At 42.4% G+C, this 15080-nt stretch overlaps 1 protein-coding gene across 2 annotated transcripts in view; it reads right to left on the bottom strand.

Moving 5' to 3' along the window:
* Positions 1–12677, bottom strand: part of scoca (short coiled-coil protein a) — a 62879-nt gene extending 50202 nt beyond the window's left edge. Inside the window, exon 1 of one of the 2 annotated variants that reach the window (XM_089006352.1) lies at positions 12519–12677. In XM_089006352.1, coding sequence (XP_088862478.1) covers positions 12519–12582 — 64 coding nt within the window. In that variant the 5' untranslated portion in view covers positions 12583–12677. The remainder of the gene's footprint in view (positions 1–12518) is intronic. The other variant, XM_089006348.1, reaches the window with a different exon arrangement.
* Positions 12678–15080: the final 2403 nt, after the last annotated feature.

Below are 15080 nucleotides of genomic sequence, written 5' to 3'. Positions count from 1 at the left end.
CTGCCACACAAAGGCTCCAGGCCTTGTCCAGTCGCCTAAAGAGGTACACGAAAGAGAATGAGGCCAGAACAATAAACAGGCTGTTCGCAACACAACCTGTGAAAGTGTACGCTCAGTGGCAGGGTTCTAACAGCAGAGGAGACCCTCCAAGGCTGGAAACTGAAAGATACTGGAAAGGCATATGGGAGAAGGAGGTCGCACATAACAGCAGTGCACAATGGCTGGTGACTCTGAAAGAGGAGCAGAGCAACCTCCCTGAACAGAACCCAGTTACCATCACAGCGGCAGATATACAAGGAAGAGTCTCAGGTATGAAAAACTGGACGGCACCAGGCCCGGATACGGTCCACACCTACTGGCTAAAGAAACTCACAGCTCTCCACGAGCGCCCAGCAGCACAAATGAACCAGTTGCTGATGGATGGGACTCACCCAGGATGGCTAACCGAAGGGCGAACAATCCTGATCATGAAGGATTCCTCAAAGGTTGCAGTTCCTTCCAACTATCGGCCAATAACCTGTCTCTCCACAACATGGAAGCTCATGTCAGGCATCATTGTGGCTAAGATAAGTGGACACATGGATCAATACATGAGCAAAGCACAGAAAGGCATTAGTAGAGATACTAGAGGTGCCAAACATCAGCTGCTGGTTGACAGAACAGTCGCACAAGACTGCTTGTCCCGACATACCAACCTGTGCACAGCCTGGATTGATTACAAGAAAGCATATGACTCGATGCCACACACATGGATCACTGAATGCTTGGAGTTGTATAAGGTCAACAGGACACTGAGAGCCTTCGTTGCAAACTCGATGAGGATGTGGAAAACCACACTTGAAGCCAATGGCAAGCCACTAACGCAAGTGTCCATCAAATGTGGCATATATCAAGGTGATGCCCTCTCCCCACTGCTGTTCTGCATAGGACTGAACCCCCTCAGCCAGATAATCGCCAAGACAGGCTATGGTAACCGCCTCAGAAATGGAGCTATGATCAGTCACCTCCTCTACATGGATGACATAAAGCTGTATGCTAAGAGCGAAAGGGACATAGACTCCCTGATCCACACAAGCAGGATCTACAGCAGTGACATCAGAATGTCATTCGGGCTGGAGAAATCTAGTCGGATGGTGACTAAGTGGGGCAAGGTAGTCCACACTAAAGGGGTCTCACTCCCTGAATGAACAATAGCAGACATTGAAAACAGCTACAAGTACCTCGGTATACCACAGACCAATGGCAACCTTGAACTAGCAACAAGGAAAGCGGCGACGACCAAATACCTCCAGTAAGAGAGGCAAGTCCTCAGAAGCCAGCTAAATGGCAAGAACAAGACCCGGGCCATAAACAGCTATGCCCTGCCAGTGATCAGATACCCTGCAGGAATAATAAGGTGGCCAAAGGAAGAGATTCAGACCACGGATGTTAAGACCCGAAAACTCCTCACCATGCACAGAGGGTTCCATCCCAAGTCCAGCACCCTGAGACTGTACACAAGCCGTAAGGAAGGAGGCCGGGGACTAGTGAGTGTGAGAGCCACTGTCCAGGATGAAACATCCAAGCTCCATGAATACATCAAAGAGAAGGCTGTACTCAGAGAATGTCTCAGGCAATGGGGAACAGAGGATGAGGTGATGGAAGAGGGACAATCATGGGAGGAGAAGCCCCTACACGGAATGTACCACCGAACCATAGTAGAAGTGGCTGATCTCAATAAATCATATCAGTGGCTAGAGAGGGCTGGCCTAAAGGACAGCACAGAGGCACTCATCCTGGCTGCCCAAGAGCAGGCCCTGAACACCAGAGCCATAGAGGCAGGGATATACCACACCAGACAAGAACCAAGGTGTAGGTTGTGCAAAGAGGCACCTGAGACAATCCAACACATAACTGCAGGGTGTAAGATGCTGGCAGGGAAAGCCTACATGGAGCGCCATAACCAGGTGGCTGGCATAGTCTACCGAAACATCTGTGCGGTGTATGGACTGGAAACCCCAAGGTCAAAATGGGAAACATCTCCCAAGGTGGTGGAGAATGACCGAGCAAAGATCCTGTGGGACTTCCAGATACAGACCGACAAGATGGTAATGGCCAACCAACCAGATATCGTGCTCATAGATAAAGGGGAAAAGAAAGCCGTTGTCGTGGATGTATCGGTCCCGAGTAATGCAAACATCAGAAAGAAGGAACATGAGAAAATCGAGAAATACCAAGGGCTCAGAGAGAAGCTGGAGACAGCCTGGAAGGTAAAGGTGACAGTCGTGCCTGTGGTGGTCGGAGCACTCGGGACAGTGACCCCCAAACTCGACAACAGATCTCGGGAACAACATTGAATATATCGGTCCAGAAAAGCGCAGTGCTGGGAACAGCACGGATACTGCGCAGAACCCTCAAGCTTCCTGGCCTCTGGTAGAGGACCCGAGCTACAAAAAATGGGGGACAGACACCACCCATGGTGGGTGAGATGTGGATTTATATATATATATATATATATATATATATATATATATATATATATATATATATATATCGATGAGAAGGTTTCTTCAGCCGTCATCTGTACAAAAGTGAAGGTTTCGGACGTTTCGCCTCCTATCCAAGAGACTTCGTCAGCGAACTAAAGTCTGACTGGTCGTATCGGCCCCATTTATATATCCCTAATGTCCAGACCTAGTGGCGCCGGACACAGCTATGATAGGTCCCTACTCTCAGGTTGGGGGGGGCGCGGGACCCCCCCCTGTGGCCCCACTGATTGTTCCTACATTCCTGACTAACGATTGGCCTATTACCCCCACTCCCCCCGGTATCACCTCATCAGCATAACGACCCTCATCAGCATTGCGAAAGTTGCCTAACCTGTTTTGCCTGAGCAGGCTATTGTATGAACGATCCAAATCAATCGGCAGTACATTTGCACCTAAAAGCTACTAACCACTCATTTGACGACAATGAGGTTAAAATCTTAGCGAAAGAACATAGATGGTTTGAAAGGGGGGTAAAAGAGGCGATTCTTATAAAACAACAAAATCCTTCATTAAACCGGTCGGGTGGTGTGAGGTTCAATTTGGATCGTTCATACAATAGCCTGCTCAGGCAAAACAGGTTAGGCAACTTTCGCAATGCTGATGAGGGTCGTTATGCTGATGAGGTGATACCGGGGGGAGTGGGGGTAATAGGCCAATCGTTAGTCAGGAATGTAGGAACAATCAGTGGGGCCACAGGGGGGGGTCCCGCGCCCCCCCCCAACCTGAGAGTAGGGACCTATCATAGCTGTGTCCGGCGCCACTAGGTCTGGACATTAGGGATATATAAATGGGGCCGATACGACCAGTCAGACTTTAGTTCGCTGACGAAGTCTCTTGGATAGGAGGCGAAACGTCCGAAACCTTCACTTTTGTACAGATGACGGCTGAAGAAACCTTCATCGATGGACCACCCCTGTACGACTGAGAGCTTACACAGACGTATTGCTGCCAACTTTGGGAGAGACATCCTTCTGCTGGTACGTAACTTAGAAAAGGCCACCTTTAAATTAGCTGATTTAAAGAACCACCTCAGATTCAATCTTAGATGTAGACAGAGCCGGTTAATTCCTAAATGCTTGAAGCAAGCACCCCTGGAACCCGGATACTTAGCCGATAAAATGCAACAAAATTATACTAGGAAAATTCTAAATTTGCGAATTAGGAGACTTAACATAGAGATAACAAACAAACAGTCAGAAATAGAAACTTATTATCAGCGATTACAAACTAATCTTACCCACAAAATCTATCAGGAAGTGTGTGAATTTACTAAATCCGGTTATATGAGGCACCACAGCAAAACCAAAGAGAGACAAAAGGGTAAATTTCAAAAATTACTTTTACTGAAACAATCTCAGCTACTGGTTAACACGCGTAAAATTAGGTATGAACAGTTTGCAAGGGAGAATTGGATCAAAAATTTGTCAGACAGAGATCTCTCAGAGACAGAAAAGGCAGTACTTACCAAAGGTTTAAATTTCTCAGTGACTCCTAAAACTATACCTACAATAGATTATATCACAGCTACTGAATCGGCTATTAAAAATAACAAACTTTCGTATGCAGAGGCAGATGATCTACGCATTAAAATATCAGCTCTTCTCAGTAGTGCCAAACTTCCTCCGTCCAACATAACATTAGAAGAGAGAAAGGCGTTAACTACTCTACAAAAAGACAAAAATATTACTATTTTGCCAGCAGACAAGGGCAGATGCACAGTGCTGCTCAACACATTGGATTATGAAGACAAAATAAATAGGTTAATCAGTGATTCTAACACGTATGAGCAACTAAAAAGGGACCCTTCCAATAGATACAAGAAAGAAATGATTGACTGTCTCCAAAAGCTAGAGAAAGGAAAACATATAGATAAACAGATGTATTTTAGATTATACCCGGGAGAGGCCACGCCATGTATCTATGGCCTGCCAAAAATACATAAAGAAGGGTTCCCCCTCCGACCCATTGTTTGTAGCATTGACTCCTCTACATACAATGTAGCCAAATATTTAAAAACTATTTTAGCTCCGTTGGTTGGTAACACAGAATACCACGTAGAGAACACCACAGGGTTTGTAGAGAGGATCAAAGACCTCATATTGGAACCTGAGGAAACTTTGGCATCATACGATGTGACTTCTCTCTTTACATCTGTCCCAACCCCAGCAGCAGTCTCAGTGGTGAGGACGAGGCTGCTGGCGGATGTTTCTCTGCATGAAAGAACCAAACTGAAACCGGATCACATCTGCCAATTATTAGAAATCTGCCTTAATACTACGTATTTTCAATTTCGGGAAAAATTTTATAAACAAATCCATGGTTGTGCTATGGGCTCACCAGTTTCACCCATAGTGGCTAATCTTTACATGGAAGAGATGGAGAAACAGGCCCTCACATCCTTCCCAGGGACAAAACCTCGACACTGGTTTAGATATGTGGACGATACTTTTGTCATAATTAAGAAACAAGAAATTCAATCCTTCACAGATCATCTCAACTCTGTAGACTTCAACATTAAATTTACTCGTGAGGACATTCAAGAGAACCAACTAGCCTTCTTGGATTGTAAGGTAATTATAAAAGAGGACAGAGCGCTAAAGACAGAGGTCTTTGGGAAGGCTACGCACACTGACCAATACTTACTTTTTGACTCTGACCACCCTTTGCAACATGGACTGGGAGTTATCGGAGCCCTCCAGCATGGGGCTGGGCTAGTGCCAACTAGCACTGAAGGTGGAGAAAAGGAGTCAAAACATATCAGGAGAGCACTCACTAACTGTGGGTACCCTCAGTGGTCATTCAACAAATGTCAGAAAGAAAGAATAGCGAACGAAACCAATAATTCTCAAGATTCTAAAAGGAGAGGAGTAGCAGTACCGTACATTGCAGGAGTTTCTGAAAAATTACAAAGAGTCCTTTGGCAACATAAAATTCCTACTTATTTCAAACCGATAAACACGTTAAGGCAAAAATTAGTGCATCCAAAAGATAGGCTACCAAATGAAAAACAAAGTAATGTAGTTTATTCCATACATTGTAAGAATGAAAATTGTAAAGAGCAGTACATTGGGGAGACTCAACAAATTCTCAAAAAAAGACTTTATCAACATCGCAGGGATAATACTAGCGGGCCTCAATCGGCAGTACATTTGCACCTAAAAGCTACTAACCACTCATTTGACGACAATGAGGTTAAAATCTTAGCGAAAGAACATAGATGGTTTGAAAGGGGGGTAAAAGAGGCGATTCTTATAAAACAACAAAATCCTTCATTAAACCGGTCGGGTGGTGTGAGGTTCAATTTGGATCGTTCATACAATAGCCTGCTCAGGCAAAACAGGTTAGGCAACTTTCGCAATGCTGATGAGGGTCGTTATGCTGATGAGGTGATACCGGGGGGAGTGGGGGTAATAGGCCAATCGTTAGTCAGGAATGTAGGAACAATCAGTGGGGCCACAGGGGGGGGTCCCGCGCCCCCCCCAACCTGAGAGTAGGGACCTATCATAGCTGTGTCCGGCGCCACTAGGTCTGGACATTAGGGATATATAAATGGGGCCGATACGACCAGTCAGACTTTAGTTCGCTGACGAAGTCTCTTGGATAGGAGGCGAAACGTCCGAAACCTTCACTTTTGTACAGATGACGGCTGAAGAAACCTTCTCATCGATGGACCACCCCTGTACGACTGAGAGCTTACACAGACGTATATATATATATATATATATATATATATATATATATATATATATATATATATATATATATATATATATATATATATATATATATATATATATATATATATATATATATATATGATATATGTATATCTATCTATCTACAAAAAGACGGAAAGTGCCTTCGACCAACCCACGGAAAGTACATGTAAATTCACTTAAAAAAAGACATGTGACACCTTCTTCTACCCTGGAAACGGATAAACCGCATGAATCAAAAAGTTTATACCTGGCCAATTCCTCTATTGTAACATCAAACCAACGCGTGACTTGTGCCGACTCATCTGAGTCAGAACACCAACCAACAGCTTCATCCAGTGGTTCTGGTATGAATGTCATGACTTTTAAAAGGAAAACAGATGGCGGCAGGCTCTTCAACAAATCTCACTTCTGTGTGTTTTGCTCCAACCCTTACAGAACAATTGCACACCATTTGATAACACAACACAAATATACCCCATGAAGTGGCAAATGTGCTTCAATTTACAACTGGCTCCAAAAGGAGAAGAGTCCAACTGGATCTTCTCAGAAATAAAGGGAATTGTGCCCATAACGATGACGTTCTTTGTGAAGGTCAAGGAATATTGATACCGCGTCAGCAATCCAAAAAAAACATGGAAGCCAAAGATTACATGCATTGTGTGAATTGTCAGGGCTACTTTATGAGGAGAGCAATGTGGAGGCACATGCAGAGGTGTCACTTAAACATGCATGTGCAAAATTTGAAACCAGGAAAGACTAGGGTTCATACCCTGTGTGAATATGCTCAGCCAGTTCCAGGTGGTGTAAATGAACAGTTTTGGAAAATGGTGCTTGCTATGCATCAAGATGCAATCACAAATGCTGTACGTAACGAAAAGGTGATTCTGAAATTTGGGGAACACCTCTTCAATAAGCATGGGCATTATGTCTCAAAACATGACTACATCAGACAGAAGATGCGTGAGACAGGACGACTGCTTCTACAGGGGAAGAAAAATGGAAAGCTTAAAGACATGGTGGATTTCTTCATCCCAGTAAATTCCCCTCATGTGATCGAATCAGTGAGGAAGGTGGCTGGCTTAAATGAGCAATTAAATGCATTCCCAATACCATCCTTAGCACTTAAATTAGGCCATAACCTCAGGAAAATTGCAAATATTATTGAATGTGAAGGATTAATCTCAGGTGATGACAATGCCATTAATAATGCACGGGTGTTCACACAAATATGTGACACCAGATGGAGTGAATGCGTGTCCTCAAAGGCCCTCAGAAACCTGCGTGAGGCAAAATGGAATGTTCCACAACTTCTGCCTTTTACCGAAGATGTGAAAAAGATGCATGAGTATCTTTAGGTCCAAAGACAGGTGTACCAAACAAAACTCAAAGAAGACACAAGTAAGAAACAATGGAGAGAACTTATCCTTTTCAACCGGAGAAGAGAAGGGGAAGTTTCTAAGATGCCACTTACTGCGTTTACTTTGAGAGATACATCGTCGACACATCCGGATGTGGAGCTGGCTTTGTCTGACCTTGAGCGGAAAAAAACTGTGTGGGCACTTCCAAAGAATTGAAATACAAGGTAAACGAGGGTGAAAGGTTCCCATTCTCCTGACACCTGAAGTGCAGACATCCATGACGTTACTTGCCAATACTCATCATGAATGTGGGAAACTGGATGAAAACTCATTCTTTTTAGCAAGGCCACAAGCCCCCAGTCACTTCAGAGGATCTGATGTAATTCGTAGGATAGCCCTAAACTGCGGGGCAAAAAGTCTGGAAGCATTGCCTTCCACAAAATTGAGAAAGCACATGGCCACAATGTCCAAAGTTCTCAATTTAAAAGACAATGAAATGAACTAACTGGCGGACTTCCTCGGCCATGATAGAGTGCAACGTCAATTTTTATCGGCTTCCGGAGGGGACATTGCAGCTTGCAAAAATTAGCAAGGTACTCAACATTCTGGAAACCGGAAGTTTGTCCCAGTTTAAGGTCAAGAATTTGGATGAAATCAACATTGATCCTCATGGTAAGAACACATCTGCATACTTTAGGAAATAATTGCACCCATTTTTTTTTCTCTGCCAGCTGAAGTTTTATCTGTGTTTCCTCTGTTCCTCAGAAAAAATGTGTTGACACTGATATGTCAGGCACTGATGATGAGGACGATAAAAATATGACAAAATGTACTCCTACATCAACATCATCGCCACAGTCATCTGGTATGTTGATGACTTTAAAAAATTTTTAGGTCAACATATGTTTTGTTCAATGCCTTCCCGAAAATGTAGACCATCGGTGATTTCAGTATATATTAATGTTGACGCAGAAAATAATTGTAAATTCAGAATACTTATGAATTTCTCCACCGTGAGTCTAATAAAGGGTAATGTAATGCAATGTGATCTAATCTAATTTTGCACAAGGAGAGTGGGAGGAGGGACAAGCAGTCACTGATGCTGAGACAGCAACGTACCCACCTGAAATCCCGTTATGTGTTTGCTCTCGGGTATATTACAGATGGTAAACATATGTTGTGTTTTATTGGTATTTACAATAATAATAATAATAATAATAATAATAATAATAATAACAGAGATGTATACTACCGAAGCAGGATGTTTATTCACAAATAAAAGAAAACACAGCGAGTAAGAAGGCAGGGGGTGATCCGACCCACTTACTACGCCAAAAAGCAAATGGCACACGAGGGTGCATAATAATAATAATGATAATGATGATAACAATAATACATTACATTTTAAGCGCCTTTCAAAGCTCTCAAGGACACTTTACAGTCGCAGACAAGCATAGGTACTATAGTAAATAAAATACAATCACAAACAGAATGCAATAAATAAAATACAATTATAAATAGAAACAAGAGACCTGTTTTTTGTGCAGGTTGGTCAGATGGGATGATGCTGCTCGTCAAGAAGGTGCCTGTTCCTTCACAGCAAACAAAAGGTAAACTGTTTTCTCTTGGTTCGTGACTGAGTTATCATCTGACAAGCGACAGTGGTATGGGTCTATATACTGTATGGGTAGGGGAAATATGATACATTATTTTTGTTTTGATTACCATAATGTATAGTTATCCTACAAAAAAAATCTCTATATCTCTTCCTCTTCATAACATTCTATGGGATATTTAGTATTGAACAACTTCAAGTTAATGTCGAGGGTGTTTAGAAATCGGAATGGAATCTTTAAAATCATGTTTTCTCAGTAGTAAATAGATAAGCATTTCTTCATGTAATGTGAACCCTTACAAAATAAATTGATCCCACCAAAAAAAATCTGAATTGCATACAGACCTGCACCGTGAACTCAATATATTGATTCTGTTTTTTACTACTAATAGGTAAATTGGATGGTAGGGCGGAGCTGGTGAAGATCTCTGAAGGTAAACTGTTATCTAGTGGCTTGTGAATGTGTTATCATTTCATGTATAAAAACTACAAAACTGTTACAAAACAGACCAATGATGACTTTAGACAGCAATGGCCTGTGTTTTAACTTTTAGAGGCATATTAATTTACGGTCCCATTTTATATAGGGAAGGAAGAAGTAAAAATGAAGGTAAAAAATTGGATAGAAGAAGAAATCCAGGCTGTGGAGAAAACCTTGATGGACTCCATCAGGTCTCTCAAGGTTCCAGGTAAAGACGAATGCATGAACTGCATTAAGGCTTCACCAGAAGAATTGAAGGGGAGAACTTGGAAGGGAGTTTCGTGACTTTCGTGAAAAACTGCATTGATAAATTAATGAGAATGTCCGCAAAACGCAGGTAAGGTTAGGTTAGGTTTGGCAGCTGGAACAATGCATTGTTTTTATGTATGTTATATGTGTCGTGTGCACTTGTTTCTGGCACATTTCAATACAACACAGAGACAATTTCTTGAATATTTGTCGACTAAACGTCTGGACACACCATTTTTGTCCAGCACTTTTATTTCAGTCTTGAACGTTTTACACGCATTTGTTAATATGAAAGCAATTTGTATTTATTTTCTTACCACAATGTCTTGAATGTTTGAAATTTCAGGTTGATGTATTTCAATTATTAAAAAGATTGGAGGCTGCCATTGAAATTGGTACGTGAGCAGTGTTAATTTACTTGATTCTCTTCAATCTATTTTATAATTGTCATGTTATTTGTTATTTAGTTTTTTTGTTCTTTCGATTTCAAGACGGTGCCGTGAAAGTGGCTGCCTTTCCAGCAGCTTCTGTATTTTGCTTTTCTACTTTCATTTCTTTCATAACTTTGCTGCTGTGAAATGTATATTTCTCCACTGCGAAACTAATAGTCAAATCCAATCCAATAAATATGCAAGAAAATTATGTTTGTTCTAGCAACTTTGATTGAAAATTGAGAAAATTAAAATATTGTCATTTAGGTCCGGTCAGCACAGGCTATTAATATGTAATATTCAATTATGTCAATATGTAATTAAGTCAATATGTAATTAAAAGACAAGAGATATTTTCCATAGATTAAACATAAAAATCTAAAAACTACACAAACAACATACCAAGTGTTGGAACTCAGCACATTTATGAAACAGAAATTGGCTGGCAGCACCAATGGGATGTAATTCACAGATAAATAATAAAGAATAGCACAAGCTTGGCCAAAACAAACATGCGGATCAAACCTCTCAAGATGGAGGACACTGATTTGCTGTGGCGACCCCCTTGAAGGGAAAAACCGAAAGGAAAAGAAGAGACATTGAAAATTCCAATACTGGATGCAGTCAAACTTTTGGTTGTGACAGAACCTGGCAGACCTACATGTGGTGCTTGATTATTCTGTCGGATATCGTGTCAGAAAATGGAAGGGGGCTTGGACCCAGTTGTGCATGTGAACAAAATATTTCGCAATTTATGTGTTCAATATTTTGAATTGTCAAAAAATATACAATCATGGCTCCTGCAAAACACAATTGCTGACCTTACAGGCTCTAAATATTGTCTCTTGAAAAAAATAAGCGCCACCTGCTGGTAGTTTTGGTTTGACATGATTCGTTAAGTCCCCACCGAGTTGCGAAAAACCTGGAAAAATCAAATCAAGAATTATGCCATTTTAAAGTGATTTCTGAGTGAACACAGGCAGAAAAAAATTGGGTCCTAAAATCATTTTTTATGAGTTTCATAAATGTTTTTTTCATGTTTGAAATTGGGTTCCCATGGGTCAAAACTTTTGCACACCATGTCCCCACCATGTAGCAAAACGTGTATGTGTGTGTGTGCGCGTGCGTTTGTGTGTGCATGTGCTTGTGTATGTGTGTGCGTGTGTGTGTGTGTGGGGGTATATGTGTGTGTGTGTGTCTGTGTGCAGGCGTGTGCGTGTGTGTGCATGTGCTTGTGTATGTGTGTGCGTGTGTGTGTGTGTGTGTGTGGGTGGGTGTGTATGTGTGTGTGTGTGTTTTCTCTCACTTTTTCTCTGTTAAAACCACATGTGATTGTAACACCTATCAATGTCAAAGTGCACAAGTGAGAAATAACATGCAAACTTCACACAGAAAGGCCAGAATAGAAATTCAAATCTCTAACCTGAAGTTAGAGACAGCCATATTGACTAACTCCCCAATGTGATGTCACATGGAAACTTATCTTCACAAATTTTAGTTAGGCAATCTGAGAAGCTAAGTGAATTGGGCATGTGTTTGTTTCCTCTGCATCTAGTGCATTGAGTGCCACTGTTTGTCATTGAACATTTCTGTTCAATAAGAAATAGTTTACAAACAGGGCATCTTCACTGTAGAACATTTTCCCTAAATGAAGTACAGTAGTCAAAATGAAACGGCTCAGTGTTAGAGGAGTCATTTCCCAGGTATTGTGGTTCAATTCTTGGCCACTGCGGCCATATCTACGTGCTCATGAGCAACACAAACCCCCGAAGCTGTATCATCAGAAGGTGAATAAGGTTAAAGGTATAAAGTGCTGGGTGAGAAAAGCGCTACATCAGTGAGAAGCCCATTTGTCATTTTTGGCATTTCAATGAAGGTTGGAAAGTGTTAAAAAAAAGAATGAACGAATGAAGTGAAAGAAATCACAATACATGCGACACTTTTGCATTTCTCCAACAGCATTTCTGATTTTACCAGCGAACATTTGCCTTCTTGTCCTTGTTTTAATTTTACAATGTATCAGCATTTGCTGCCGAAAGCCATGAATAAAATCAAATGGTTTGATTACGTTTGTTGGTGCTTGATGAGAAAAATTTTCATTCTCAGGCGTACAAAGAAAAGCTTTGCAAGGTTTTACCTGGGTCGTCTGTCAGCGATATGTTTGTAAAAGTATCATCTTCCTCCCCCAAGTCGTTCGCCATGGCCTGACTTTCCTTCTTCTCCTTCAGCTTGGAGTTCACTCACTTTTCGTCCTCATATCAGCCTTTCCTCGACATTCACTTGGTGCCTGAATCATTTTACAACGTCACAGCCAACCTGTCACAGCTACCTGACCTGACTGGTGACTCGAATTACAAGAAGTGTCATGGGAAAAAAAGATCACTATGGCAACAAGTGAACCAAAGTTAAAGAAGGTGACCTCCTTTACAAGGCAAGCGTCACAGGTCAAAGTTTTAGATCACCGGTATCACAACATAAAGTGGTTTATAAACACACAAAATGATGCATACTTTTCAGCCACACATTAACCTGAATTGTCAGCAAGACACTTTTTTTCTACCAGCTTGTGTTATAAACCAATTACTTAATGCTGTGTGATATTGTGGAAACTGTTTTTAAATTAACTGGTTCATCAGTCCTGTTTGGCCTGCTGTGCGACTGACAGCCTGTTTAGCCGAAATGCCTTCAGTCGTCATGAAGGAGAGCATTTGCTCAATGTGGATCTCTGGTGTTAGACTGCTCTCTAGTGGCCTAGGATAAATGCTGCAAAACAACAATAAGGCATTACAGTACAGTACTGGTACAATAGTTTGGATTTTGAAGGCAACGATAGTCTAAAATTCACAATGAGTGTCAGTCAACAATGCAATAGAGGCAAGCAAGTGCGTTGAACCAAACCACCAACCAGGTGCCCATTTTTGGCACAGTCACTTTTCCTGTGTGATGCAAGAGCATTCACCCATCATTCCATCTCCTCGCTACTTTGGTATTTAGCACATAAGGATGAAGAAACAATAATGTAATGTGATTCGTGTGGTTTGTGTCATATTTGTAGTGGATAGGGATATGTCATCCTGTCAACCCTTTCTGCACAATCTTTAAACTGATCAATTTGTCTATTTGCTAGTATGGAAGGTAGATTGATTGCATACTGTTAATATGGCAACACATGACTTCACTATATTTACAACACAGTATCAGTGCATACACACACACAAATACTTATTTCCCTCAGTCAAATTTAAAGCACTTCACGACAATACTATACAGTCTATTTCCCCCCCCCCTGCCCCCACTTATGTTCTGTCTATGCCTGCCTGTGTGGGGTTCCTCTGGGTACTGTAGTTTTCACCCAGCTTCAAAAAACATGCATGGCAGACTAATGCAATCCTCTAAATCAGGGATCGGCGACCCAAAATGTTAAAAGAGCCATATTGGACCCCCCCAAAAAATTGTCGGGAGCCGCAAAACAATAAAAGTCATACATCAGCCTCATAATGAAAGCAGCACGTGCGTTATGTATCCATATTACCTATATTTTCCTGCTATCAAAATGACTAAGTTGTTGACAAATACAGGGTTCATAATTAGCAATCATGATTTAATTAAATGATTAAAATTTCCCTGCAGCGCATCCTGTGTAGAATGTTGTAGGATGCCACCTCACGTTTTACTTCATTACAATATGAATTTAAAAAATATGGTTCATTGCTTGGATGAAATTTAAGAAATACGATGAAAAAATCTGATTTCCAGTGTATACGGCGCAACTTCAATGAATTATTTAGAATTAAAAAAATGTTTCTTTCGATAAGGCACAACACATTATAATATGCTGCAGCAGAGGCTGGGTGTCACGGTTTGCAAGGTGGTGATGGCGGGTGCGGATCCCAAAAAGCAGGCAGGAGTGAGTAGGAGGTTGTTTGACAAATTGTATTAAATTAAAGTCAGCAGGAACAAAATGTAAAACATCAAAATCATCTGAATTGAAAAAATACAAAGTAGCAAAAGAAGACCAAAAGTAAAAGCCCGCCAAGGTTAAACAAACACGTACACGATGCATGCTGCAACCAAGCAGCAAACAAACAATGAATCGGCACCGGATGATCGTGCCCGGTGTCCTTTTAAGTGTCATTGATTATAACGACCAGAACCTGCGAGGCTGCCGGCAGGGCTGACGTCGCTACCCGCTGGTCGCCAATCTGATCGGGACGACCAGCACCTGTGCAGGTGCAGGCGGGGCCGACAGCGCCCCCCGCTGGTCGCCAACCAGATCATGACAGTACCCCCCCTTCAAGGGGCTGCTTCCAGAAGTCCCAACAGTCTCCCAAAAGGTCCACTCGCCAGGGAACGGTCGGTGGAGAGGGCAACCGCTGCCTCTCCAGCATACGACGGGCGGCGACCTGATGGGAACGGGACTCGGCCTGGGGTGGACGAAGACGCGGCACGGATCGTCGTGGGCGTGAGTGCGATCCCTCTCGCACGTTCACGCGACGGCGCATGGCTCTGCGTGGACGTCGAACTGCCAGGCGCAGAATGGCACCCCGTACGGCCGTATGGGACCAGGTCTGGGTCGGACGCCGACGTGGGCGTGAACTGCCCGGCTCCGGGGGAACGAGACCAGTCCAGAGCCGCTCCGGGATCCAGCGGTGAGTGGGGTCTCGGACTGACGTTGACGCGGACGTTGCACGGCTCGTCG

This window comes from Hippocampus bargibanti, linkage group LG10 (assembly GCF_051943395.1).
Source record: "Hippocampus bargibanti isolate YZ-2025 linkage group LG10, ASM5194339v1, whole genome shotgun sequence".
Taxonomy (NCBI): domain Eukaryota; kingdom Metazoa; phylum Chordata; class Actinopteri; order Syngnathiformes; family Syngnathidae; genus Hippocampus; species Hippocampus bargibanti.
The sequence above is the reverse complement of the archived record's forward strand: the minus strand, read 5'-3'. Positions and strand labels throughout refer to the sequence as shown.